General features: G+C 34.3%; 2 protein-coding genes across 3 annotated transcripts in view; both read left to right on the forward strand.

The window, feature by feature from the left end:
* Window positions 1-9,753: 9,753 nt before the first annotated feature.
* The window catches only part of LOC110653308 (trihelix transcription factor GT-3b), a 31,749-nt gene continuing 15,914 nt past the window's right edge, over window positions 9,754-25,588 (forward strand). The window contains exon 1 of the mRNA XM_021808867.2: window positions 9,754-10,210. Within this exon, the coding sequence (XP_021664559.2) occupies window positions 9,899-10,210 (312 nt within the window). The 5' untranslated portion in view covers window positions 9,754-9,898. The remainder of the gene's footprint in view (window positions 10,211-25,588) is intronic.
* On the forward strand, window positions 10,041-23,648 carry LOC131173954 (uncharacterized). 2 transcript variants are annotated; one of them, XM_058136872.1, is made up of 4 exons: window positions 10,041-10,178; window positions 21,781-22,301; window positions 22,571-23,103; window positions 23,338-23,648. In XM_058136872.1, the coding sequence occupies exons 2-3, from the start codon at window positions 22,065-22,067 to the stop codon at window positions 22,823-22,825; spliced, it is 492 nt and encodes a 163-aa protein (XP_057992855.1). In that variant the 5' UTR covers window positions 10,041-10,178; window positions 21,781-22,064; the 3' UTR covers window positions 22,826-23,103; window positions 23,338-23,648. The 2 variants fall into 2 exon arrangements, with proteins under 2 accessions (XP_057992855.1, XP_057992856.1); XM_058136873.1 differs by having other exon boundaries at window positions 10,054-10,178; window positions 21,786-22,301.

The raw sequence follows: 25,588 nt of genomic DNA on the forward strand, positions 1-25,588 counted from the left end.
CAGGTGGAAGAACCAAGGTCTCTGGTTTCTGGAGCTCCAAACTCGTGCAGCAGCTCCTTCTTCCTAGAGAATGGCGTCTTCTCTCCCTCTTTCTATATATTTTTCTTTCCTTTTTGTTTTTCCTTTCTTCCTCTTGTGTGGCAAAAAATAAGGAAATGATGAATTTATATGGTCCCTAAAAGTTACCCTAAAAGTAAATAAAAGACAAGGAGTGGATAGGAAATGAGGTGTAAAATTATCCAAGTCAGCAGCACTTTCACGTTCTGGGCATTCTGCTTAGGGTTCGGCTTAACCCTAAGCAGCTTCTTAGCAAATTTAGCCTCAGTGCTTTATGCCTTAAGGTTAAGCAGACCTTCAGCAAATCTCGGCAGACTTATAGTAAAATGGACTTTTCTGCTCATGCTTGACTTGTGTTGCACCTTAAGTATTGCCGCTTTACCCTAAGCATGACCTTAAGCAAGGTCTCAAGCAAATTTCGGCTGGTTTGCTCTTTCAAGGCTTAATTTCTTAAACTTTCCTCTATGCTTAAAGGATTCCAAATTTCTTCAAATCACTTCCTAATGCACTCATTGATCCTTGATTTGCCACAAAATCCTATTAAAAACAACAAAATTAGGAAAATCAAATATAAAGTATTTAAATTTAACAAATGAGCTAAAATAAAGCTAAAAACATAAAATATACTAAAATATAAGGGCAAAATGAATGCAAAACTACCCTAAAATGTCTATATGAAATGAGTGTAACACTAAGTAACCTATAACAGACTTTTAAAACTGGATACACGGGAGTATACTAGTTAGACACCCCATATACCTATCAGGTATACATCGATCAGGCATAAAGTCAGCGGGCAGGCATAAAAGCCAGTATAATCTGTCAGGCAAAATTTGCCAGCGGGCAGGCATAAAGCCAAAAGAATAATCATGTCAAATATACATTATCTATCCATGATCACTCATGAAGTAGGCTCGAAAGCCATGGGCAGTACTGCATCTGTGGTCCCTAATTGACATGTCAATCAATCCAACTCATACACATAAGTCTAGGCATACAAGGGCAATTTTAACATCTTTATACTTATTATTTCATTTCATGTGTTATTCATGCTCATAGTATTAGTACACTATTCATTATGGGAACATAAGTCCCAATACCCTATTCATGTGGTTCATGTGATAATTAATCCATTTATGTCAAGTTCTTATCAAATTTCAAGTTATTTATGAAAGTTTCATAAATTTCTAGAATTGATATTTTAACTTTCCCTAGCAATGTGGCTAAGATGTAAATTCAGTTGACCTCACTTTTTTCAATAAAGTTGTTCCCCTATATTTGAACTTTAATTCCCTTTTTGAATCATTCAATTTGAGGTTTTTTAGCTCTAGTTATAGTCAAATTACCAAGGATTGTTTCAACCTGCACTTTCCATGTTTCCAGAATTTCACCAAGTTCTTGCAACAAATATCCGAGTACTTTAGGCTCAGAATTGGCTTTAGGTCCCTAAAACAAAGTTTTAGGTCTTTATCTTAGGTTTTCAAATCTTTTTGAATCACTTCATTTAGAGTTTCTTAGAGAAAGTTATGGCCAAATAACTATTCAGAGGTCATAAGGCATATTTGCTGGAATTTAGGAAATCCAACATTATCATTTCTAACTTACTCTAACAATTTCGCTAAGTTGCCTTAGGATCTAGGTTCAGGTCAAAAGAGAGAAATTGTATTTCTATGTCTTATAGAAATTTTAGCATTAGAAGTACCTCAATTTCAGTTTTGTAGCACCAGTTATGGCAATTTTGTCAAAACTAGTTGGATACCTAAATGTCCAAGATTTCAGGTTTAGTTTAGAACCAGGATAGGTTTTATAGACTAAGTTTGTCTAGCAATTTGATTGAGTTAGGGTCATAATTTGGCTCTACGTTCTTCATATGAAATGTTATCCTATGTCTCAGGTTTCCATAGGTTTAAAAATCAGGTTAATTGGAGTTTTCTACAATGAGTTATGCCTAATTTACCAAAGACTATTCATATGATCATTTCTACAAGTCTAGAATGTGTCATTCCGAATTCAAGCCTAATTCAGGGCAACTTATAGTCATTTTTTGGGCAACCTTCCTTCATGACATTTCTAGCATTATGTCTTAGGTTTCATTTCCAATAAGCCTCACACCAATTAGAGCTATGTAGCTCTACTTATAGCCATGTAAACATACTAAACTCAATGGTCCAAAATTTTAGCACAAAAGCCACACTTCTAATTCAACAATTCAACTCAACCACCACCTTTATTTCACAATCAATGCACATTAATTGGTCAATATTTGACCTCAAACACATCAATTATACATCCTACCATCAAAACCCCCAATTTCTCCAAACCCTAATTGGTCATCTTTCCTAATTCATGCAAACCATTTGCCATTCAACATACCAATCATATATTTCATCTTATTTAAGCTAGGATTCAAGTTTAAATTCAATTAAGCACATCAAATCCTCATTCTCCGTTGCTGGTCGAATTTCACCCCTTTCATACACACATCAATTACCTTATTTTTCATGCAATTTCATCTCAATTCAACTTATCTTTAGGAATTAAAGAAGGAAGAAAGCAATGTTAGGCACTAACCTCACTTGACCAATTCTTCCTCTTGCCAAAACTTCAAGATTTCCTCTTCTTTTTGCCTCTAATCACTCTAGCAAGGTCCAATAGCAAGTTTTAATGTTTGGAGTTGTGGAAAATATGGAGAGTAGGCCAAGAAAATTGAGCTTAAAGAAGTGAAAATGGTGGGAGTCTTGATGGAGGTGGTTCAGCCATGGGAAGGGAAGGGAAGGAAGAAGATAAAGCTTTTTGACATTAATTAATTTTGTCTTTTACTTATATATTTATCTTGACATTTATTTAATTTAAAATTATATTTATTATAATTTTTAACAATTTTATTAATTCCCTATGTGTCCTTTTTTTATTTTTCCATACAACTTTCATAATTTTAATTCACTTTCAATGTTTTAATCTCTCTCATTTTAATTGACATTTAGGTCAAAAATCAACTGTAGGAGTGAATTGACTAAAATTCCCTTCATCGGGTTATAGTCTATCTTTTTCAATAATGACGTTTGAGTCCATAACACGATGATCAATTTGATTTTTATTCTGCTTACCTCTATTTATTTTCATCCTATTTTTAGTCTTTAGACTGGCTTTGAATAGTACTATTCATTGACTAAAACTGGTACTACTCAAAACTCAAAAATTAGAGATGTTACGATCCATCATATGAAGTGGAAGACAGAGGCAAAAGAGGAGAGATTGCATTTAAGGTGGACGTTAGTAAGGCATATGATCGAGTTGATGGGAATATTTGCGCCTTATTATGTCAAAAATGGGTTTTGATAGTCATTGAGTTAGTTGTATCATACTTTGTATGTCTATAATTTCTTTCTCTATTGCGTTAAATGGGGCAGAGTTTGGGCCTATTACACCACATAGAGGTCTTCATCAAAGGTGATCCGCTCTCTCTTTACCTCTTCATTTTGTGTGCTGAAGGTTTATCCTCTTTATTTAGATGGGCAGAGAGTCAAGGGGATATCCATGGGTCCAGAATCAGTAGGACCCCTAATGTATCTCATTTTTTATTTGTCGATGATATTTTTTTCTTCTTTTGGGTGGATTCGAGGGAATGTGATTTTGTTCAACAAATTTTGTCCACCTATGAGAGTGCTTCAGGGCAAGCAATTAATTTTCAAAAGTCTATCATCTTTTTTCAGTGCTAATACTTCTGATCATATTAAATCTCAGACTTTTTATATTTTGGGTGCATCCACTCCTCTTAATAATGGTAGATATTTAGGCCTTTCGTGTTACACCTTATCCCTCCGTAAGGCATAACATGATCCCATAGTATACTTAATGAATTACTAAATTTCGCCTACCGATAACCCATTAAATACACTACAAGGGATTTTTAAACAATTTTACTTCTTTTTGAAGGTGGATAGCACTTTTAACAGGTATTAAAAACTTTTATTTGAAGTTTAAAGGCTAGGTAAAATTTTTAACAAATTCTATTTTTCCCCAATTTTATAAAAATTTTGGCAGAGTGCCGGCTGTAATTGAGAAAAATAAAAAATTTAAACCTATAGAAAAGCACTTCCAAATAAGTTTCAATCACACCCCAACCTCCAAATATTTCAAACCAACATCCTCAATAACAATTCAATTAAAAATCTATCATTCAAATCAAAATTGTCATCTCAAAGATTTCAAAATAATTCATACACAATGCATTCAAAATATTTAATGTACGTTCACAAATTTAATTGACAGACATAAAATCCCAAAAATAATATTATTATACATTTACTGTACAACTGCTCAGTTTTACATCAATACATATGATACTAAACTATTTACATCAAAATAATTATAAGGGTATAAATAATACTCGTACAAAAAATCAGTACAGTCCTTATCAATTCAGCAGCTCACTCTACTGCTTTTTCCTTTCCCCTATCTGCGATAGCAAAAGGAACTATCGCTGAGTATAATTTACTCAGTGGTGCACAATAAAATTTAAAAAGCTAAACATAAACTGTTCATTGTCAAATCATAATTTAAATATTACACAATCACATTTCACAATTTTCAAATCACATTTATAACACAATTTTATCAAATAATTTAATAAACACAGTGTTGCCAATTCATACACAACTTAAGTCATGACACAAAATTTCTGATCAATGTCGTGTTGTACACCACGACAAAGTAATCTACAACCTCACTAATCGAAATCAATGAGGGAGGTGGCTAGCTAGCTAATGAGTACTCATCCGATCTCGACCTCAACTGGTAAGCCAGAAAGGGAGGAAAATAATCGATCTCAACCCCATAAATGGAGGAGGAATAATATAGCACTGTCATGCTAAGTGTGATTCCAAAATTAATTTAAAACCATTTATTCAAATATTTCATACAAATCACACTAAATTTCCAAAGTCAATTTTTTATTCATAAGATGGCAACACAATATTTCTTGAACTCATAAGCAATACAGGAATTTCATATTATATACCAAATCAAATTTTTAATGATAAAATTTATTACCTAATGTAAGTCACCTCTAGGCCTTGACTCAATGTTTCTTATCCTTTTCTAAGTCTTTTTCAACTGAAACACGCAAATTACAGTGTTTCAGTATTATAACTCATAATAATTCCAAGAATTTATTACATATTTATTTAATTGTATCCCTAAATAGGCTTAAAACGATATTCTCTAACTATTCATTTCGGGTTACTATTCATGATACTATTAAACTCAAAATATTGACTTTCTCATGCTTAATAGATAGGTGAATTCCAATTACACCCACATACCACATTTTGAGTGCCTAAGTTGTTGGCTTTGGTTGCCATTTAAAATTCTAAGTCTCCTTAGAGAATTTTCAATTTTTCAGTTTTGGTCCCTTGTTTTACACTGTTCTATTAGTCTGGTTACTGTGGAAATTTGGCTAAGAGTCCTTCATCAAAGTTGTTTCTTATTGTCTTATCTTTAATTCTCTTTTTGAATCACTCTATTTGGAGTTTTTTAGCCCAAGATATGGTCATTTTTCTAAGGCTGGCTAGATTAGTTCAAACCTAGAATTCTGGGCACTTTCTTAGTTCTGGTAGTTTTAGTGTGCTGATTGCAGCTTACTTTTTGGATGAGTTATGGTCAGAATTTGGATTTGTGTTCTTCATAAAAGTTGTAGTGCTATGTCTTAGCTTTCCATCGGTATAAAATTTATGTCATTTGGACTTTCCTACACCAAGTTATGGCCAAATGAACAAATATTTATTTGGTTATTTTTGTACAGTGCAATGCATATTACCCCGATTTAACCTAATTGTTCACTATCTTAATGTCATTTTCTGAGCATGGTTTTTGCATGAAAATTGTGTCATTGGGTGTCTATTTTCATTCTCAATTGGCCTTACACCAATTGGATTGGCAGAATTTCAATTTTGGTCCCTAAAAGGGACCTAGGTCAAACTACCAAATTGGGACCCCTCACTAATCCGAATTGCATTTAATTTCTACTCATTCCAACACCTCTCAATTGGTCCCAATTGACTATTTCTAACCTTAATTAACCATTTCCTCAAATTTTTCCTCCAATTTCCAAAGCTCAAGAACCCTAATTTATGTAATTCATACAATTAATGAAATTAAAGTGCATAATCTTATTCTACACACTTAATTCAACTTCTATACCACTTTAATTTCATCAAATTCAAGCATTTTCAATTCTCCTATAGGCTGGCCGAAATTCCCAATTACTCCCTCCAGTTTGTTTTGTTTGAATTTAGCTTCAATTCTAGGTAAATTTAACTATAAACACAAGAATTAATTAAAGTCTACAAGTTTAAATAACTAACCTCTTCTTTGGAGTTCAATTGCTCAAATCCTTCACTTTTCTCCTTCCTTTTCTTCTTCAATCTTCTTGTCTACTTGCCAAAGTAAGGTTTAATCAAGAATAAAGGGGAATTTATGGGGAATTTTTAAGGTTTGTGAAGCTTAAAATCAAGCTTCAATGGTGGAAAATATGAAAGAGATGAGAGGGAGGGATGAGGGACGGCAACTCATGGAGAAAGAAGAAGATGGTACATTTTTTTTTTCTTTTAATTTTGTATTTATCAAGCTTTTTGACTTAGTCAAAATTTGGTTAATTAAAATTTCTTTTATTGCATCATGCATGATGTCACAAGGATGAGGTAATAATTCATTTTCTTTTCTCTTTTCTTTTTCCTTTATTTTTCCATAATTCTTTAATTTAATTCTATATTTCGAAATTTTCATTTCTCTGATTTTATTGGACAGTTAGGTCACGAGTCACCTCTAGGGGTGAATTGACCAATTTGCCCATCGCCAGTCTAATTCGGTTTGCAATTAATTCAGTATTTCTTCTAGATCCCTGACCTAATTATTTGACCTACTTATCAGCTCTTTTCTATGATTTTCTCTTTTTCACTAGGTTCGCAATACTTCTTAGGACTGCGGTGTCACAATGTCTTGTTCAAAATTAATGTTAGAAATGACCTCGCAGTCACTTCCCGATAAGGTCACTCATCGCTATGACCCCTAACTTATTTAACCTTTTATGCTTTGTTTTTCTTATTTCTACTTGACCTTTTGGTAATTACTATTTATTCTTGTTTGGGGCTTTTCTAAGTGACTTAAACTTAGTTCTAATTCTCTTAATTATCCGGACCGACACTAGTCACCGAAACATTAAAATAAACCAGGCTATGCATATAGGGGTGTTACATTTTGTCTCTCGTAGATGATAATAAGAAGCGGGCTTTTCCTTATTTGAAGGATCGGGTTTGGAAGGGAATTTCTGATCGGAGAGGTAAATTTTTGTCAAGAGCAGGGAAGGAAATCTTGCCAAAATCTGTGGTCTAGGCTATTCCTTCTTACTATATAAGTGTTTTTACTATCTTTATCTCCTTGTGCGAGGAATTGCAAAGGATGATGAACTCTTTCTGGTGGGGTTCTAATAGTAATGGGCAACAATGAATTTATTGTCTGTATTGGTATAAAATGTGTATAAGAAAGGATTCCGGGGGCTAGGTTTTTGGAATCTTATTGTTTTAATTTAGCAATGCTAGGTCAGTAGGGTTGGAGAATTATTTACGGTCCATATGCTTTTCTTAGTCAGATTCTCAAAGCTAAATACTTCACAACAAGGGATTTTTTATAGGTAGATGAAGGGTGTAACTCGAGTTTTGTTTGAAAAAGTTTTATTGCAGGTTCATGAATTATTATTTAAAGGTATCCATTAGAAAGTTGGGGATGATGCTAACATTAATGTTTGGGGGGATCCACAGTTAAATAGGGATGATAATTTTTATTTGAACACCCCTCTTGTCGATGGGTTGGAAGATTTTAAGGTGTCAGGGTTGATAAATAATGATAGTTTTAGTTAGAATATGCCTCTATTGAATGAGTTGTTGCTTCCTCGTGATGTTGCTGCTATTGTTAGTATTCCTCTTTGTATGATTAGAAGAGATGATTAAAGAATATGAAACTTTACCAAATTAGGTAGGTATAATGTTAAAACTGGTTATCATCTTATTTTTAGTGAAGCATCCAGCCTTAATGCAATTCCTGGAGAATGGAAGAAAATAGATGTTTGAAGATTCCATTGAAAGTAAAAAATTTTTAATGGAGAGGGTTAAGGGGTATTCTACCACAAAGCCTACTTTGAGGAACAAGGGTATTGATATAATTATAGACTATGATATCTGTGGTAATAAAGAAATGAGATGCATATGTTTTTCTCTTGCTCTCTAGCACAAGAGTGTTAGCATTGGTTGGGTATGTTTTTTATTTCCCAAATTTTTTCTGCTTTCTCATCATTTTGGGGTTCATTATTTTGATGATGACTTAAGGAAGGTCTGTATTGTTTTGTGGCAAATGTGGTATAGGCATAATATTTTGTTATGGTAAGGGTTAGAGAGTAGTGCCCATGATATTATTGTTTCGGTGTTTAAATATATGCAAGAATGAGACTTGGCAAATATCTAGTATTTCGAGGCTCATCATGGTGTGCCGCAAGTGCCATGTTGCATTTGATGTAAGCTAATGGTTGGATGCCTAAAATGAAATTTGGACACTACAATTTTTAATCAAGCTAGTCAAACATCATATGGTGTTATTTTAAGTGATTCAAATGGCCTGTTTGTGATGGGATTGTCTGGTTATTATAATTCAATTTTACTCTAAGAATGGCAGAGGTTTTGAGTCTTAGATAGGCTCTTCTTTGGTTGAGTAATACACATTTAATACTCGTTGACATTGAAATGGATGCGAAGGTAATAATGGATGCAATGTTTTCGACTGAAGAGGATATTTTAGAATTTTTTCATATTATATCTGATTGTATACATCTTTTCTCATAAGGGTTTGACTGGACTTTGGTTTGAATTCGCGACAAGCAAATTTAGTAGCTTATTCTTTTGTTAGGATAGCTACATTATATGGTAGTCTCATGTTCTAGTCCAAGCCTCCAAGCCCTATTGTTTCTATTCTTTCTTTTGATGTTGTTCCAAGTTTTTCACTTAATATTTTGAGTCATAGGTTGGGTGTAATCGGGAGACCTATTGGTCTTGAGTGCAGTATAGAACTGATTTATTAAGTTTTTCTTAATTTTATCAATAAAAAAATTTTAATTTCAAAAAAAAATATGCAATTAGTTACATTATGTCATATATAAAAATATAGTAAAAAATTATATATGAAAAAAATAATGAATATGTACAACAAGTAAAAATAATATGTAATACGTATTAAATAAAAAATTAGTCATTATAAAGGTAAATAATTTTAAAATAGATTAATGGGAACCTCTTCACTTCTTACATCTTATAGGGGGGCTAATTTTTTTTAATTTGATTATTTAATATAATTTAAAAAGTAAAATAAATCAAATTAATATAATTTAAAAAGTAAAATAAATAAGTTTCAATTATGAGCAAATATAAAGTATATAAAATTTAATTAAATTTTATATTTTAAATTGTATTAGTATATTAGTATTTATTTGAATTGAATTTCTGTAATAGAATTAGTCAACCAAACAACTAAATTTTAATATTAACAAATTGTAATTAAAATTAAAAAAAAAAAGAATGGTATAATTGCTGAAACGTGGCATTTCATCGAATACATTCTTTGATTACCAATAAATAAATAAAGATCCCAGATTCCCAGTCTTGTCCAAAGAAGAATACAGTAACAGAGACCTCATATAACAAGACACACTGTTGAGTGCTGAGGACTTGAAAGAGCCCCTGACGCTCAGAGGGATCTGGAAAAGCCATAATACGAAGCCCTAGACGCTAATGTTGCGATGTTTAGCGGCGTGAACAGCGATTCCCTCCGGCCGATAAGCATGGTGGCGGCATCAACAGTGCTGAGTCCGGGGACGGAAATCTCTCCGTTGGCGTCAAAAGAGAAGCTCCCACAGCAGCAACAACAGTGGACTGAACAAGAGACAAAGGACTTGATTGGGATTCGGGCGGAGCTGGAGAAAGATTTCACTGTTGCGAAGAGGAACAAGGCGCTTTGGGAGATTGTGAGTGCAAATATGAGAGAAAGAGGATACCGTAGGACCCCTGACCAGTGCAAGTGTAAGTGGAAGAACCTTGTCAATCGTTACAAGGTATTATCTTTTGGCTTTTGATTATAGTCTCGAACGAAAATTTGGAAAATTTCAAGCAGTCTTATGATCCTTATTGCTTTTTTACTGTTTGCAACGAACTAATTCCGTAAGATTTTGTTTGGGCAATAATGGATTGATATATTAGATCTTGTGTTTATAATATATACTTTTCTCAATGGTGGAGCCAGAAATTTCACCAATTTCTATCAAATGCACAAGCAAAAGTCAGGATTTTTTTTTTAATATATATAATATGAAGGTATGGTCGTATAGATATATGTTGAAAGAGAGAATGTTATGAAGTCAGAGTCAATTGTTAGTTCCTTTAGTGTCGTTTAGTTTCCTTTTCCTGCATTGCTTGTGGTATGGATAGTTTCCTTATTTTTCTGTGTTGCTTAAATTGCGGGCAGTTTTCTTAGTGCTTGGTTGTTTAAAATGTGGGTAGGTACCACCTTTGTCTTGGGAATTCAATATATTATTTATTGTTATCATGAAAGGAAAGAACGAGTGATATTTTTGAGCAAGGTTGAGTTTCCTTAAAACTCAGAGATAGAAGAGTTCTCTCATTAACGAGCTCTTAACCATTCACTCCAAAATAGGTAAGAAAGTTAGAAATTTGTACAAACACAAATTGTAGACTGAAATCATTGCAGATTTTAGTTTGCAAACGCTCATAACCAGGTCACATGCTGGGGCCTGTAACTGAAAAATATTCAATTTGGTACAATTTATTACGTCAAAAAAAATCCCAATGCATTTTAGCAAAATTAATCTAAATGTTATACTTTCTCTGGATGATGTTAAAAACTGGTAAACAGAAAATCATAATACTTAGAAGATGTAACCACAAATGAGTAGAGGTTTTAACTTTTGAAGAAATAATTGTGGGACTTATAAAGATATTTTGAATTTATAAGAAGGAAAATAATATACACTTGACTTATCAAAGCCAAAGTTTGGAAAATTGAGAGGAAGGGGGACCAAGGGCTTTTGCTTAGATAAAAATATGGAAGTTTATTAGGGCTGGAGGGGGCATGGTCCCCACTAGCACCACCCCTTACCTGTACCACCAGACTTTTTAATTGGGTAGAGTCAGTGAGTGAACTAATTCATGAATGTGATTGAAGTTGAACACTTGTTTGATTATTAATTTGATAAAATCATATGGTGTAATTTCAACCGCATTCTATAACATTTGTTTTAACCATGACTCTATCTTTTAGAATTCATCTATTAAATTGTACAAATTTCAATTAAACACTCAAATAACTTGGATTTCAAATCCATCCACCAAATGCACCCTAGTTATGTTTTGAAAGGTCAGGATTTGAAATGAGGGGGTTTAATTTTGATGTTAGTTTTGGCATTTATGATATGTAAGCCTTCTCTCGTTTGACTGGATTCATTGAATGGGATTAGGTTAATGAATTTAGGAAGGATAGTTTATGGTGAATTTGAAATGCTTCAAATGTGCAATTTCAAATGCTCTCTAACAATTGGTTAAAAGAAATTCTCTCTTTATTTGGAAGTCCAAATCCTTAACTAATTGAAATATAATTTCAAATACAAGTCTTAGAATTCACATTGACCATCCAAATACAGCTATGAAAATTTTACAGAATTCATTTACACTTCCATTCCATTTAGTTGCAAAAGAATATTTTATTTGGAATTTTACAATTTTATTTCCTTGTATTTCAGTATACTTGGGACAAGTGCGAAATATTAATCTGAATGATTAGGAGTATTGTTCACAAGTGTCACTGTGTTGATTATCAATTCTTGAGTTAGTGTTATGGAATTAAACAACATGAGATATTGAGTAAATTAACAGAATTTGTTTGGTTTAGTTGGTTTCATGCAATGTATGTACTTCCATCCTCCCATTCCCTCAACTCCCATATTGTACCTCATAATTTGCATAATGCGTTTGAAGTGGGACCTCATAAGGTTTGATATTTTGTTGTACTTGTTTCTTTCCTTATTGTGATGGGGTATAGCCATGTGTCCATTGCGCCCCATGTTCATCCAATTTCTTGCTCAAGTGCTTTTGTGTTCTTTATTGAAAGAATATCCTTTGAATTTATAAAAAGGAAAATAATATAAACTTGACTTATCAAAGCCAAAGTTTGGGGTTTATTATGGCTGGAGGGGCCACTAGCACCTAAGGCTGTAAATAAATCGAATGAGCTGCTTGCGAGCTATTTGAGGCTCAACTAGATGAAAACTCAGTTCAGCTCGATTCATTTTTTGAACGAGTCAAGCTTGAGCCTAATTTTTAGTTTCATTTAATATGTGAGCCAAGTTTGATCTTATTGATATTCAACTTGTTAAGCTTTACGAGCTGATTTGTTTAGTAGTTTCACGAGCTGGCTCTTGAACAAGCTGGCAAGTTGATTCGTTAAACTAAAATTATTTAGTTTTAAACTTATTATCATAAACCTAACAAAAACTAAATAGTTTTGAATTTTATAACCCTAAACCTTGGGTTGTAAATGAGTCGAGTTGTTAGAGACTCAGCTCAATAAAAGTTTGGCTTGGAGAAAAGAGCCGAGTTTGAGCTTATTTATATAGCTCGAGCTCAAAAAAATTTTGATGAGTTGAGCTTGAACTCTTCAAAGCTCAGCTCAACTTAGTTCATTCACACAAAACTAGCACCAGCCCTTCCCCGAACCACTAGATCTTTTAATTTGGTAGATTCAATGAGTGAAAACTAAATTCATGAAAGTGATTGAGCACTTATTTGAGTATTAATTTGATATAATTATATGGTGTATTTTCAACCGCATTCTGTATCTTTTGGTTTAACCATGACAGTATCTTTTACAAATTAAACTATTAAATTGTACCAACTTGAACTAAACACTCAAATAACTTCTTGGATTTCAAATCCATCCATCCAAAAGCACCTTATTTATGTTTTGAAAGGTGGGAATTTGAAATGAGGGGATTTAATTTTGGTGTTAGTTTTGACATTTATGATATGTAAGTCTTCTCTCTTTTGGCTTGATTTATTGAATGGGATTCGGTTAATGAAGTTGGATGAAGGATAGTTTATGGTGAATTTGAAATGCTACAAATGTGTAATTTCAAATACTCCCTAACAATTGGTTAAAATGTATTCTCTCTTTATTTAGAAGTCCAAATCCATAACAAATTGAAATCAAATTTCAAATACGAGTCGTAGAATTCACATTATCTATCCAAATGCAATTGTAAAATTTGATGTGAATCTGCTCAACTCTACCTCAAAAACTAGCTCACAAGGAGAGATTTGCAAACTCATATATATAACACCCAAGACCTCCCTGCAGAACCGATGTGGGACGCATTATTCCCGATCCCTTTAGACTGAATGTCCTCGTGAAGTAACCAGAGTCATGACTCGTTCACCCTGATCTCTCTTGAAGAACGTCAGGGAACCTTTGTACATGACCCACCAACCCATACAGAGTGAGGCTTTGATACCAAATGATATGAATCTGTCTAACTTCACCTCAAAAGCTAGCTCACAAGGAGAGGTTTGCAAACTCATATATATAACACTCAAGACCTCCCTACAGAACCAATGTAGGATGCATCGAAATTTTTATAGAATTCATTTACAGTTCCATTGCATTCTTAGTATGTTAGTTGCAAAAAAATATTGTATTTGGAATCTGACAAATTTAGTTCCATTAATTTCAGTATACTTGAGACAAATGTGAAATATTGAGTAGAAAATTGAGTACTGTTCATAAGTGTTACTGTGGTGATTATCTATTCTTGAGTTAGGGTTAAATAATAGAACTAAACAACGTGATATATAAAGTAAACTAATAGAATTTGTTTGGTTTAGTTGGTTTATGCACTGTATGAACTTCCCTGGCCCCAACCCCCTTATTATTCCTCATATTTTGCATAATGTGTTTGATGTGGGACCTCATATGGTTTGATATTTTGTTGTACTTGTTTCTTTCTTTGGAGTGATGGGGTGTACCCTTGTGTCCAGTCCACCCCATGTTCACAGAATTTCTTGCTCAAGTGATTTTGTGTTCTCTGTTGAAAGAATATACTGCCTAAATGGTAGCTTGGTTATGATTTTGTTTTAAAAGCGATACTTCATGAAACAAATAGCAAGGTTGATGGATGTATAAATGATACTGGATCTGTGACTGTGTTGATGTATTTGGATAGTTAAACCATAAGCCAGGTTTAAGGAATTTTATTATGTATTTTAGGCTAGTATTATACAGAATTTTAAGGATAGGATCATGCATAGGTCAAGGAGTAATTATAGATATTGATTGTAATATTTCCATATAATTCCTCTATAAAATCCCAGCAGCTTTTGAGGGTATAATCAAGCAATTCATTCCAATTCTTATCAGAGCCTAAGGTTTTAGTTCTAGCTTTTCCTTTTACTTCCTTTCTCTCTGTTTATTTGGGTTTCCAAGAAAGCCACTGGCCATTGCCCTCCTTTATCAATAGGTGCGCAAGGGTCTTTCAAACCTCACCTCTCCTCTTGTTGGTTGCGCTAGACACCAATGAGCCCTCCTCCAAAAACTACAATGTTGGAAACAATTTTGTGTGCTCCACTTGCCGTACCTAGACCCACATGCTGGCGCGTGAGTGAGTTTTTGGCTGCCATTTTCTGTTTTTGTCATTGCTGGCCACCTCGACTGGTTGTAGACTCTAGCAAAACATCTTTTGGTCCTTGGGTTCCTTGATTTCTTCAATCTTCATTGCAACTTTGGAAGTTTGCTTTATTTGGGTCCTATTTCTGATCTGCTGGACCAGCTTGTTTTCTTGACTTGCTATTAGTTAATTCCACTTGCTGGTAGCCTCATCCAACTGAAAGATCTTCTTGTGAGTCTCATTCTTGGTCCTTCCTCAGACGGTAGATTTGTTGCTGTTACAGAAATTGAAATTGTGTCTTCTACCTGTGAAATTGCAGTATAATTTTCAGCAAATGAATCTCTCGTCGCTATAACCAAAATGTTTGAAAGGGGTAAATCTTCAGATAAGGTGCCATTTGGGGTGGAGTTAGGCTTAATCCTTTTTATCAACATGATACCATGTTAAGTCCCACATCGGCTAGGTATTTGGCAAAAGTGCTTCTTAATGACTTGGGCAATCCTCTCCTTACAAAGTGCCTTTTTGGGATAGAGTTAAGCTTGGTTCATTTTATTAATTTGTTGTCAGGGTGAACCTTAGTCTCGATATTGGGCCATCCGTTGATGTCTAGTCTTACAAACTTCATGCTCCCGATGTCTAATCTTGGGCATGAAGGAGGTCTGTTAAGTCCCACATCGGCTGGGTATTGGGCAAAAGTGATTCTTATATGACTTGGGCAGTCCTCCCCCCACAAGGTGCCTTTAGAGTAGAATTAAGGCCGGTCCATTTTATTGGCGCTAGTAAATTGTGACCATGATATAAACGTTGGGGCGTCCTCTACTAACGACGCTCTACATCGGAGCCCGGGTGTAGTGAGAAATATGTTAGGGCGTAGGGCATTCACCGAAAGCGATGCGCCATACCGGCGCCCGGGTGTGGTGTTAAGTGAGCAAGGGTTCCCACATCATGGATGGGTGTGGGTAAAGAAGGTAGTCCATAGGATAGATAGTAGAACAGGCAGTGGAACAGAACACAAGATAGACATAAAAAACAATAGAAGATATCATAAAAGGAGACCAATTAGGAAGGAACAGAATAGGAGGAGGATCAGGGTTGGTACTTGGAATGTTGGATCACTTACAGGAAAATTAATGGAGCTTGTAAATACCTTGGAAAGGAGAAGAGTGAATATTGCTTGCATTCAAGAGACTAAATTGGTAGGAGAGAAAAGCAAGGAAGTGGGTAATTCAGGGTATAAAGTGTGGTTTACCAGAAAGGAGAGAAATAAGAACAGAGTGGGCATAATCATAGACAGGATATTGAAAGACACTGTGATAGCTGTGAAAAGAGTAGGAGATAGAATTATACTAGTAAAGCTAGTACTAGAAGGAAAAACAATAAATGTAGTTAGTGCTTATGTCCCACAAATAGGACTAGATAGTGAGAGTAAACAAAGGTTTTGGGAAGATATGGATGATTTAATGCAAAGCATACCGAATGAAGAGAATATTTTCATTGGTGGAGATTTGAATGGACATGTAGGAAGTGATAGGCAAGGCTATGAGAATGTTCATGGAGGTTTTGGTTTTGGCAGTCGAAATGAGGAGGGGAAAAACATCCTGGATTTTGCTATGGCATACGACTTTATACTAGCAAATACCTATTTTATAAAAAGAGAGTCACATTTAGTGACCTTCAAAAGTGGGCAACATAGAAGCCAAATCGACTTCCTCTTAACCAGGAAGACAAATAGAACTCTATGCAAGGATTGCAAGGTCATTCCAGGAGAGGCATTAACAAGTCAACATCGGTTAGTGGTCTTGGATGTCAAGTTTATGAACAATTCAAGTAAGGTCAGAAGAAATAGTGTAGCTCGAACAAAGTGGTGGGAGTTCAAAGGAGTAAAGCAAGTGAAGTCCAAAAATGAGCTTCTCGAGTCCGAAGCATGGAAGCTGAATATGGAGGTCAATGATATGTGGATACAGATGGCATCAAAGATTAGAGAAGTAGTTAGAAAAGTACTTAGAGAGTCTAAAGGACATGGATCACTCTCAAAAGAGAAATGGTGGTGGAATGAGGAAGTACAAAAGGCAGTGAAGAGAAAAAGGGAATGGTATAAGAAATTACCTAAATGTGATAATAATGAGGCATATGAACAGTACAAGATAGCAAAGAAAGAGGCAAAAAAGGCGGTTAGTCAAGCAAGAGCACAGGCCTTTGAAAAGTTATATGAGAAACTTGGAACTAAAGAAGGGGAGAAAGATATTTATAGATTAGCAAGGAGGAGAGAAAGGAAATGTCAAGATCTCAATCAAGTTAGGTGCATTAAGGATAAAGAAGGAAAAGTGTTGGTGAAAGATGAGGGCATTAAAGAAAGATGGAGAAATTATTTTAATGATCTCTTTAATAATAGTCAAAATGGTAATAGTGTGAATATAGACTATAAAACGATAGAAAATAATCTGAATTATACTAGAATGATTAGATCTTTAGAAGTAAAGGAAGCACTTAAGAGAATGAAAGTGGGTAAAGCCTGTGGACCAGTTGGAATACCAATTGAAGTGTGGAAGTGTTTGGGAGATATGGAAGTGACATGGTTAACTAAATTATTTAATAAGATTCTAAACTCAAAGAAAATGCCTGATGAATGGAGGAGAGTATTTTAGTATCTATTTTTAAAAATAAGGGAGACATACAGAGTTGCTCGAACTATAGGGGAATTAAACTCATGACCATACTATGAAGTTGTGGGAGAGAGTTGTGGAGCATCGACTACGTCATGATACTTCTATCTCTCTCCATCAATTTGGCTTCATGCTCGGTCGTTCAACTATGGAAGCGATCTTTCTCATTAGAAGCTTGATGGAGAAATATAGAGATGTGAAGAAAGATCTACACATGGTTTTTATTGATTTGGAGAAGGCTTATGTTAGTGTTCCAAGAGATGTCCTATGGAGTGTGTTAGAACAAAAGAGGGTATCTATTAGGTACATACAAGTGTTGAAAGATATGTACGAAGGAGCAACTACTATTGTACGCACAGTGGGAGGGGACAAGATTTTCCGATCTCAATTGGATTACACCAAGGATCAGCTATAAGCCCTTACCTTTTTACATTAGTTTTGGATGAATTGACGAAACATATACAAGAGAGTATTCCTTGGTGCATGATGTTTGCGGATGATATTTTTCTGATAGATGAGACGCGAGAAGGAGTCAATAGAAAGCTAGAGCTTTGGAGAAGTACTCTAGAGTCAAAGGGCTTTAAGTTAAGTAGAACGAAGACAGAATACATGCATTGCAAGTTCAGTGAAGGCCAAACTGGTGATAGGGAAGGAGTTAGTTTGGATGGAGTGGTACTGTCCCAAAGTAATCACTTTAAATATCTTGGCTCAGTCCTTCAAGTAGATGGGGGATGTGAGGAGGATGTTAGTCATAGGATTAAAGCCGGATGGTTGAAGTGGAGACGTGCTACGGGAGTTTTATGTGATCGTAAGATTCCAATAAGTTGAACCGTACAGCCATACGACCGGTTATGTTATATGGTAGTGAGTGTTAGGCATTGAAGGAGTCGTATGCTTCTAAGATAAGAGTTGCAAAGATGAGAATGTTAAGGTGGATGAATGGCCATACTAGACTAGATAAAGTCCATAATGAGAGTATTAGAGAAAAGGTAGGAGTGGTACCAATTGAGGATAAGTTGAGAGAAGAGAGATTGAGGTGGTTTGGTCATGTGAAGCGTAGACATACGGAGGCTCCAGTTAGACAAGTAGAACACATTAGGTTAGAGGATAGAAAGAAAAAAAGGGGTAGACCTAAATTGACTTGAAAGAGAGTAGTACAACATAACCTAGAAGTATTACAAATTTCTGAGGATTTATCCCAAAATCTTTTAGTGGAGAAAGCGAATCCTTATAGACGACTCCAAATTTTTGGGATAAAAGCTTAGTTAAATTGAGTTGAGTTGAGTAGTAAATTGTGACCATAGGGTGTGTATGGTAAGAGGTGAAAGAGGGAAAGAGTAAAGGGGCCAAATTTAATTCCTTGCGCTTTTGCTGGGTTACTTTGATGTAGCATAAGCTCTCAAAGAAACACACTCACACAACACACCCGAGCGTTTGAAGTAAAACTCTGCTGGAAATTTTTTATAGAGTTTGATCTCCTAAACTGAAATACATAGGAGTTAGATGTTTATATAGAGTTTTTTGGTCTCCTAAACCTAATAGGAATATAAATATATTTTTTAGAAAGTTTAGATAACACAAAATATAATAGAAATCCTAAATAAAATAGAAAAATAACTAAATCCTAATTGGAATAGGAAAACTAAATGGAATAAGAAAACTATTAAATTTAAAAGCTGTTGTCTTGCCCAGAATAGGAAAGAACATGGGTTTGGGTTGGAAGAGCACCATGGGCCATGTTTTGGCCTGCCACTTCTCTTCTCAGTCCAGTAAGGAACATGCTAGGGGTGTGTTCTTCTCTGGTTGGTGTGGGACTTTCTTCATTTGCTTCTTCAATTGCTTCTCCCATTTTCCCAAAAATCCCTCACTAATCTCTTCCATGTTATACTCTTATGGGAGAAATATTTTTTGTAAGGATTAATGGGCACTGAAGTTTATTTTTCCTCTGGTAGATTGATACGAATCACCACTACCACAATAATTAGTATAGATGAGTTTCAAGTTTCAACCGCTGTCCATCTATCTCTAACCCCGAAACACAAATACAAACCAAACACATAACTGTTACTCTCGTAATTTTTTACCCATCATATAACTTCTCGCCTTCAATTTTTGTTTTAACCCTTTGTGAAATGCACACTTGATGCTGCAGTTGTCATAGGCTCTACAAACTAGGAATTGCTAAGAACATGTTCATGTAACAATGCGAGAAACGGTACCTAATATTGTTGGAAACCTTAAGACAGTGGGGAAATGTATGCATCAAGGAAAAGGAGAGCTAGAGAAGAAGAGCAAATGAGGTTCTGTAGTAACATAAACTTAAGGGATGGGGTGAGGCCCTGGGCAACGTAGGGCTTGTTCGGCATTTCTGTTCTATTTTGCTATTGCTGCTTTAAAATTGATGATCATAAAACTGTTGTTTTGAAAAAGTAATTTACCTATTTGGTAATAAAATACAAAGTTGTTGTTAATAAAGAAAGATGTTTATCATGTGTTTGGTAAAAATGGCTGTTTAAAATGCTGTTAAGGACAAAATGACTAAAAAGGACAATATATATATATATATATATATATATATATATATATATATATATATATATATATATATTTATTTATTTATTTATTTATTTTTATCAATAAGTAACCATTTATTTTATGCTTATTAATTTTTTTATAATTATATTCAATTTATATAATAAAATGTTTTTAATTTTAAATTTTTTTTATTGATGAAATATTGATGAACATCAATAAAATCTTTCACCAATAATTACAAAATAATTATTAAACTAATACTTCATTTCACTTAATTAAAATATATGAATATTTATTAAAATTAATTTCTACATGATATTAAACTACAAACAATTTGACCACGAATAATACTCATATGAGCGATTTATTATCTCTGTAACTTTCAATTGAAATACCTTTAACATTTTGAAATTCCTTTCAAATATATGAAAAACTATATTACCTCTTGATTAAAAAATATTAGTAAAATCAATAAAATAAATCAAATATATATTCACAAAGTATTCATCAAACTAATACTTAATTAAAAAAATGAGTATTTAGTACAATTAATTTTGATAGAGTTCGACAAATTTCTTTAATATATTAAATATTGTGATAGAGTTTCAAAAATTTTTCTAATGCGTTACAAGCTACTGTTAAGCAATATAACCAAAAAAAAAAAAATCTTTCAAGGTCCTCAATTTTGGTTTAGAAATACTCTTCCATCTTCTAATGATGCCAATTACAAAGTGAGATTGCAGAGAGAGCAAATATTTCTTCAAATAGATAGACAGTCATTGTGCATGAGAACAACCACCTGGTTGATGCCATCAAGCTGCCTTTTCTAGCTGCATAAGTCAAAACTGAAGGTTACTAACATAATTATGAGGATAAACACACCATGACACATGAATATTTTGTGTAGCTAGCCAAAATTGCTGTATCTGTATTGGCTGATCCAGGCTAGATACACACACAAAATAGGAAAAGAGCCTCTCCTGTATTGAAAACCCAAAAAAATGACGGATAGTGGCCTATACGATAGCATCCCATTCTAAATGAAATGCTAGAACTTCTAAGAATCATTATTTCTCTACTTTCTAATAAAACTTTCTTTTATTAAAATAACTTACTAATATTCAAGGTCATTGTGCAATAATTTCAATAGTTTTTTTTATTCCATACAAATTCAACAACATAACTATTAGATCCAACCTCTCATCACCCTCCTCAACTCTAAGAGGAAGAAAAAGAGAAGGAACTGAGGAAGAACCAAAGGAGAAGAAGGAGAGGCCATCAAATTGATAAAGTTACTGGGTAAACACCCCTTGCACTAAAGGAATGCCAAGTGCATAAATGTTCCAACAACACCAAACAACAATTTTAATGTTATATTGCTTAAAAAGAATAATTGATCAAGTTAATGATAGAATATTTAGCATCAATCTATAAAAAGAGTAGCAATGAAAATTTACCTTAAGAACAGTCCACCAATGATAACTTAGTCAAGTTGTTGGCAATTTTTCCATAAAAAACTGTTGCCTATTAAGAAAACACCCTAGCAATTTCTCCATGTTGTTGACATCTGTTATGGAAAGTCAATCACTATATTATTTCTCTGTATATTCTGTATTCTGTATTCCTATTTAGGATTTTTTATTTAGGATTTCTTTCTAATTAGTAGAACACAATTATAGGAATCAATTGTATATATATACCCATGTACAAAATAATTGAAATTAAGGAGAATCATCTCTTTCTACATGGTATCAGAGCAGGTCATCAATCTAGGGTGACTATTTGTTCTCACCACCCAGCTCATGAGAGACCTTGGCCGCCGACGGGCCGTTTTCACTCTGATCAACATCGCTGGCGTTGCCTCAACCCCCTCATTCCACCACTGTGTGCTGTTGCCTGATCCAGTACACTATTAAAGGAATTCTAAGGTTTGGCTCTCAGATCCTATTTCGGTATTTGCTTGATTTGTGATTTTGGGTTATTTTGCTGCTGTAAGCACTTTGGATTAGCGTTTCGGTCAGTTTTCTTTGTCTCAACAAATGGCAGACAATAAGAATGTTATTTCTGATGTGATTCAGGTGATGACTAAGATCACGGAACATAAACTTAATGGTTCGAATTACCTGGAGTGGAGTAAGACTGTTATGGTCTATTTGCGTAGCATTGATAAGGATGATCATCTTACTAAAGATCCACCTACGGATGATACACGACAAACTTGGCTAAGAGAGGATGCTCGGTTGTTTTTGCAGCTTCAGAACTTGATTCACAGTGAGGTAATTAGTTTAATTAATCACTGTGAATTTGTTAAGGATTTGATGGATTACTTAGATTTTCTTTATTCTGGTAAAGGGAATATCTCCCGTATTTATGATGTTTGTAAGGCATTCTACCGTGCTGAGAAAGAGGATAAGTCTCTCACGGCTTATTTTTATGGATTTTAAACGGGTATATGAGGAACTTAATGTATTGCTGCCTTTTAGTCTTGATGTGAAAGTTCAGCAGGCCTAACGGGAGCAACTGGCTGTTATGAGTTTTTTTGCAGGCCTTCCTTCAGAATATGAGACTGCGAAATCTCAGATTCTCTCTAATTCTAAGATTTCCTCTTTGCATGAAACGTTCACACGGGTCCTTCGTACAGAGAGTACCTAATCTTCACAGTCTGTCAGTAATGCTCTTATTAGCTATAATTCAAATGGACAACAGGATAATAGAAGAGGAAGAAGAGGAAGTAGAGGAGGAATTACAGGCAACAGAAGTAATCAGCGTAATGGAGAGGTTAGTTCTAATCAGGACTTAAGAGGAGTCATTTGTTATTATTGCCATGAGCCTGGCCATACAAAAATCACTGATCACAAATGGCAAATATGGCAGCAGAGGATTCTACAGTATCTTCCTCTGAGAAAACTATTTTGGTATCTGTAGAGGATTTTGCACAGTTTTTCCAGTATCAGGCATCTCTAAAGCCTACCAGTTCCCCTATCACTGCGATCGCTGAGTCAGGTAAATCCATTACATGCCTTGTGTCTTCCTCATCCAAATGGATTATTGATTATGGTGCGACAGATTACATGACAGGTAATTTTAGTCTTCTATTTGCTTTTCAGTCTAATCTCGCTTCCTCTACTGTTACTTTAGCTGATAGTTCTACTTTTGTATCATGGGTTCTGGAACTGCGAACCCGACTTCGCCAATTTCTTTGTCATCTGTTTTGTGTCTACTAAAATTCTCTTTTAATCTACTTTCTATTAGTAAACTTACTCGTACCTTAAATTGTTCTGTTCCTTTTTTCCTGACCAGTGTTTATTTCAGGATCTTACGACGAAGGGGATTATTGGTAGAGGACGTGAGTCAGGTGGTCTCTACATTCTGAAAAATCATGTACCGCGGTCGCTTGTTTGCTCCAGTACCTTAACATCTCTTGAAGCTCATTGTAGATTGGGCCATCCTTCTTTGTCTACCATGAAGAAGCTGTGTCCTCAGTTTCAGTCTTTATCAGTACTAGAATGCGAGTTGTGTTAGTTTGCAAAATATCATCGTTTGCCTTCTGTGTCTAGAGTCAATCAGTGTTATTAAGGCGAAAGGCGACACTAAGGCGATAGAGTACTCTATGGCCTTAGGCGAGAGGCGAGAGGCGAGAGGCGAGAGGCGAGAGGCGAGAGGCGAGGCGAGGGCCTTTTTGAAGTAAGGCGCCATAACATTAATTGCTTAAATTATATATATATATATATATATATATATATATATATATATATATATATGTTCATCTTGATAAGTAAAAAATCATATTAAAAAGAAAAAAAAAATAACAATAATAAGAAGTAAAAAGTAAATTAATTAACAACAAATTAATAGTGTCTATATAAATTGCACAATTACTTACTAAGAACAAAAAGAAAATAATCAAATTAACAATAAATTAATAATACTCATATAAAATAAACAACTAATATCTAATTAATAAGAAAAAAGTAAAATTAATCAAACTAAAACTAATTAATAAGAATAACAAGTAAAAGGTAAACTAATTAATAACAAATTAATAATACCCATATAAATTAAATAATTAATTAACAATAATAAAAAGTAAAAAAATCAAATTACTAATAAATTAATAATACCTATATAAAATAAATAATTAATTAACAACTAATGTCTAATTAATAAGGTAAAAAGTAAAACTAATCAAATTAACAAGAATAACAAATAAAAATTAAACTAATTACCAACAAATCAACAATACCCATGTTAATTAATCAACCAATTAAACAAGAATACAAAGTAAAATAATTAATTTAGCAATACCCATAAAATTTAAATAATTAATTAATAAGAATAAAAAATAAAATAATTAAATTAATAATAAATAAATAAATAAATAAATAAATAATAATAACTAATTAATAATAAGGAGGGGAGGGGGAAAAAATAAAATAAAAAGGGACTGCTGAAAGAAGAAGGAGAAGAGGGGAAAAAAAACAAAAACAAAACAAAACAGGTGGTCTACGCAGCAGGGAAAGCAGAATAAGTGGAGAGGGAGAAAGCCAAGAAGAAAAAGACGTGCGAGAGAGAGATCGGAGAGAGGAAAGAAGAAGAAGACGACGTGAGAGAGAGAGACTGGAGAGAGGAAAGAAGAAGAAGGCGACGTGAGAGAGAGAGATCGGAGAGGAAAGAAGAAGAAGAAGAAGAAGATAAGAGAGAGAGAGAGAGAGAGAGAGAGAGGGCGTACCTGTTGGTCCTGTTTTGTCTCTGTCATGAGCGTTAGGTCGAGGAAGAGAGCGGGGCTGCTGTCTTCACGGTGCGTCTCTTTTGCGATAGGTTTATTAGTTTTTTCATCAAAAAAAAAAAAAAAACTTACAGGTGCTTTGATGAGGCGTCGCCTCTCGCCTCGCCGGCCTGAGGCGTCGCCTCTCCAAAGCCCAGCCAGGCGTTCCAGTCGAGGCGACAGAGGGGCGCCTCGCGTCGCCTGGCGCCTCGCGTCGCCTGGGTGCCTGGCTCGCCTTTAATAACACTGGAGTTAATAAACGGGCTTCATCCCCTTTTGAGTTAGTTCATTCTGATGTTTTGGGTCCTTGTTCTGTTACTTCTAAAATTGAATTTCGTTATTTTATTACTTTTGTTGATGATTACTCTTGTGTTACCTGGTTATATTTAATGAAGAATCGTTCTGAGTTGTTTTCTATCTTTTGTGTCTTTTGTAATGAAATCAAAACTCAATTTAATATTTTTGTGCGCATATTAAGAAGTGAATGTCAAAAAATACTTTTTAGCACAATTTTAGTCTTATATGACACAAAATGGCATTCTTCATCAGTCTTCCTATGTGGATACCTCGTCCCAAAATGGCGTGGCCGAAAGAAAAAATCGGTATCTTCTTGAGGTAACTCATGCTCTTCTTTTTCAGATGAAAGTTCCTAAACACTTTTGGGTGAATACAGTTTCTACGGCATGTTTTTTGATCAATCGTATGCCGTTTCTGTCCTTAATGGGGATATTCCTTATACTGCTTTGTTTTCTACAAAATCTTTGTTCACTATTGAATCCCGTATTTTTGGTTGTACCT

This window comes from Hevea brasiliensis, chromosome 15 (genome assembly GCF_030052815.1).
Source record: "Hevea brasiliensis isolate MT/VB/25A 57/8 chromosome 15, ASM3005281v1, whole genome shotgun sequence".
NCBI lineage: Eukaryota > Viridiplantae > Streptophyta > Magnoliopsida > Malpighiales > Euphorbiaceae > Hevea > Hevea brasiliensis.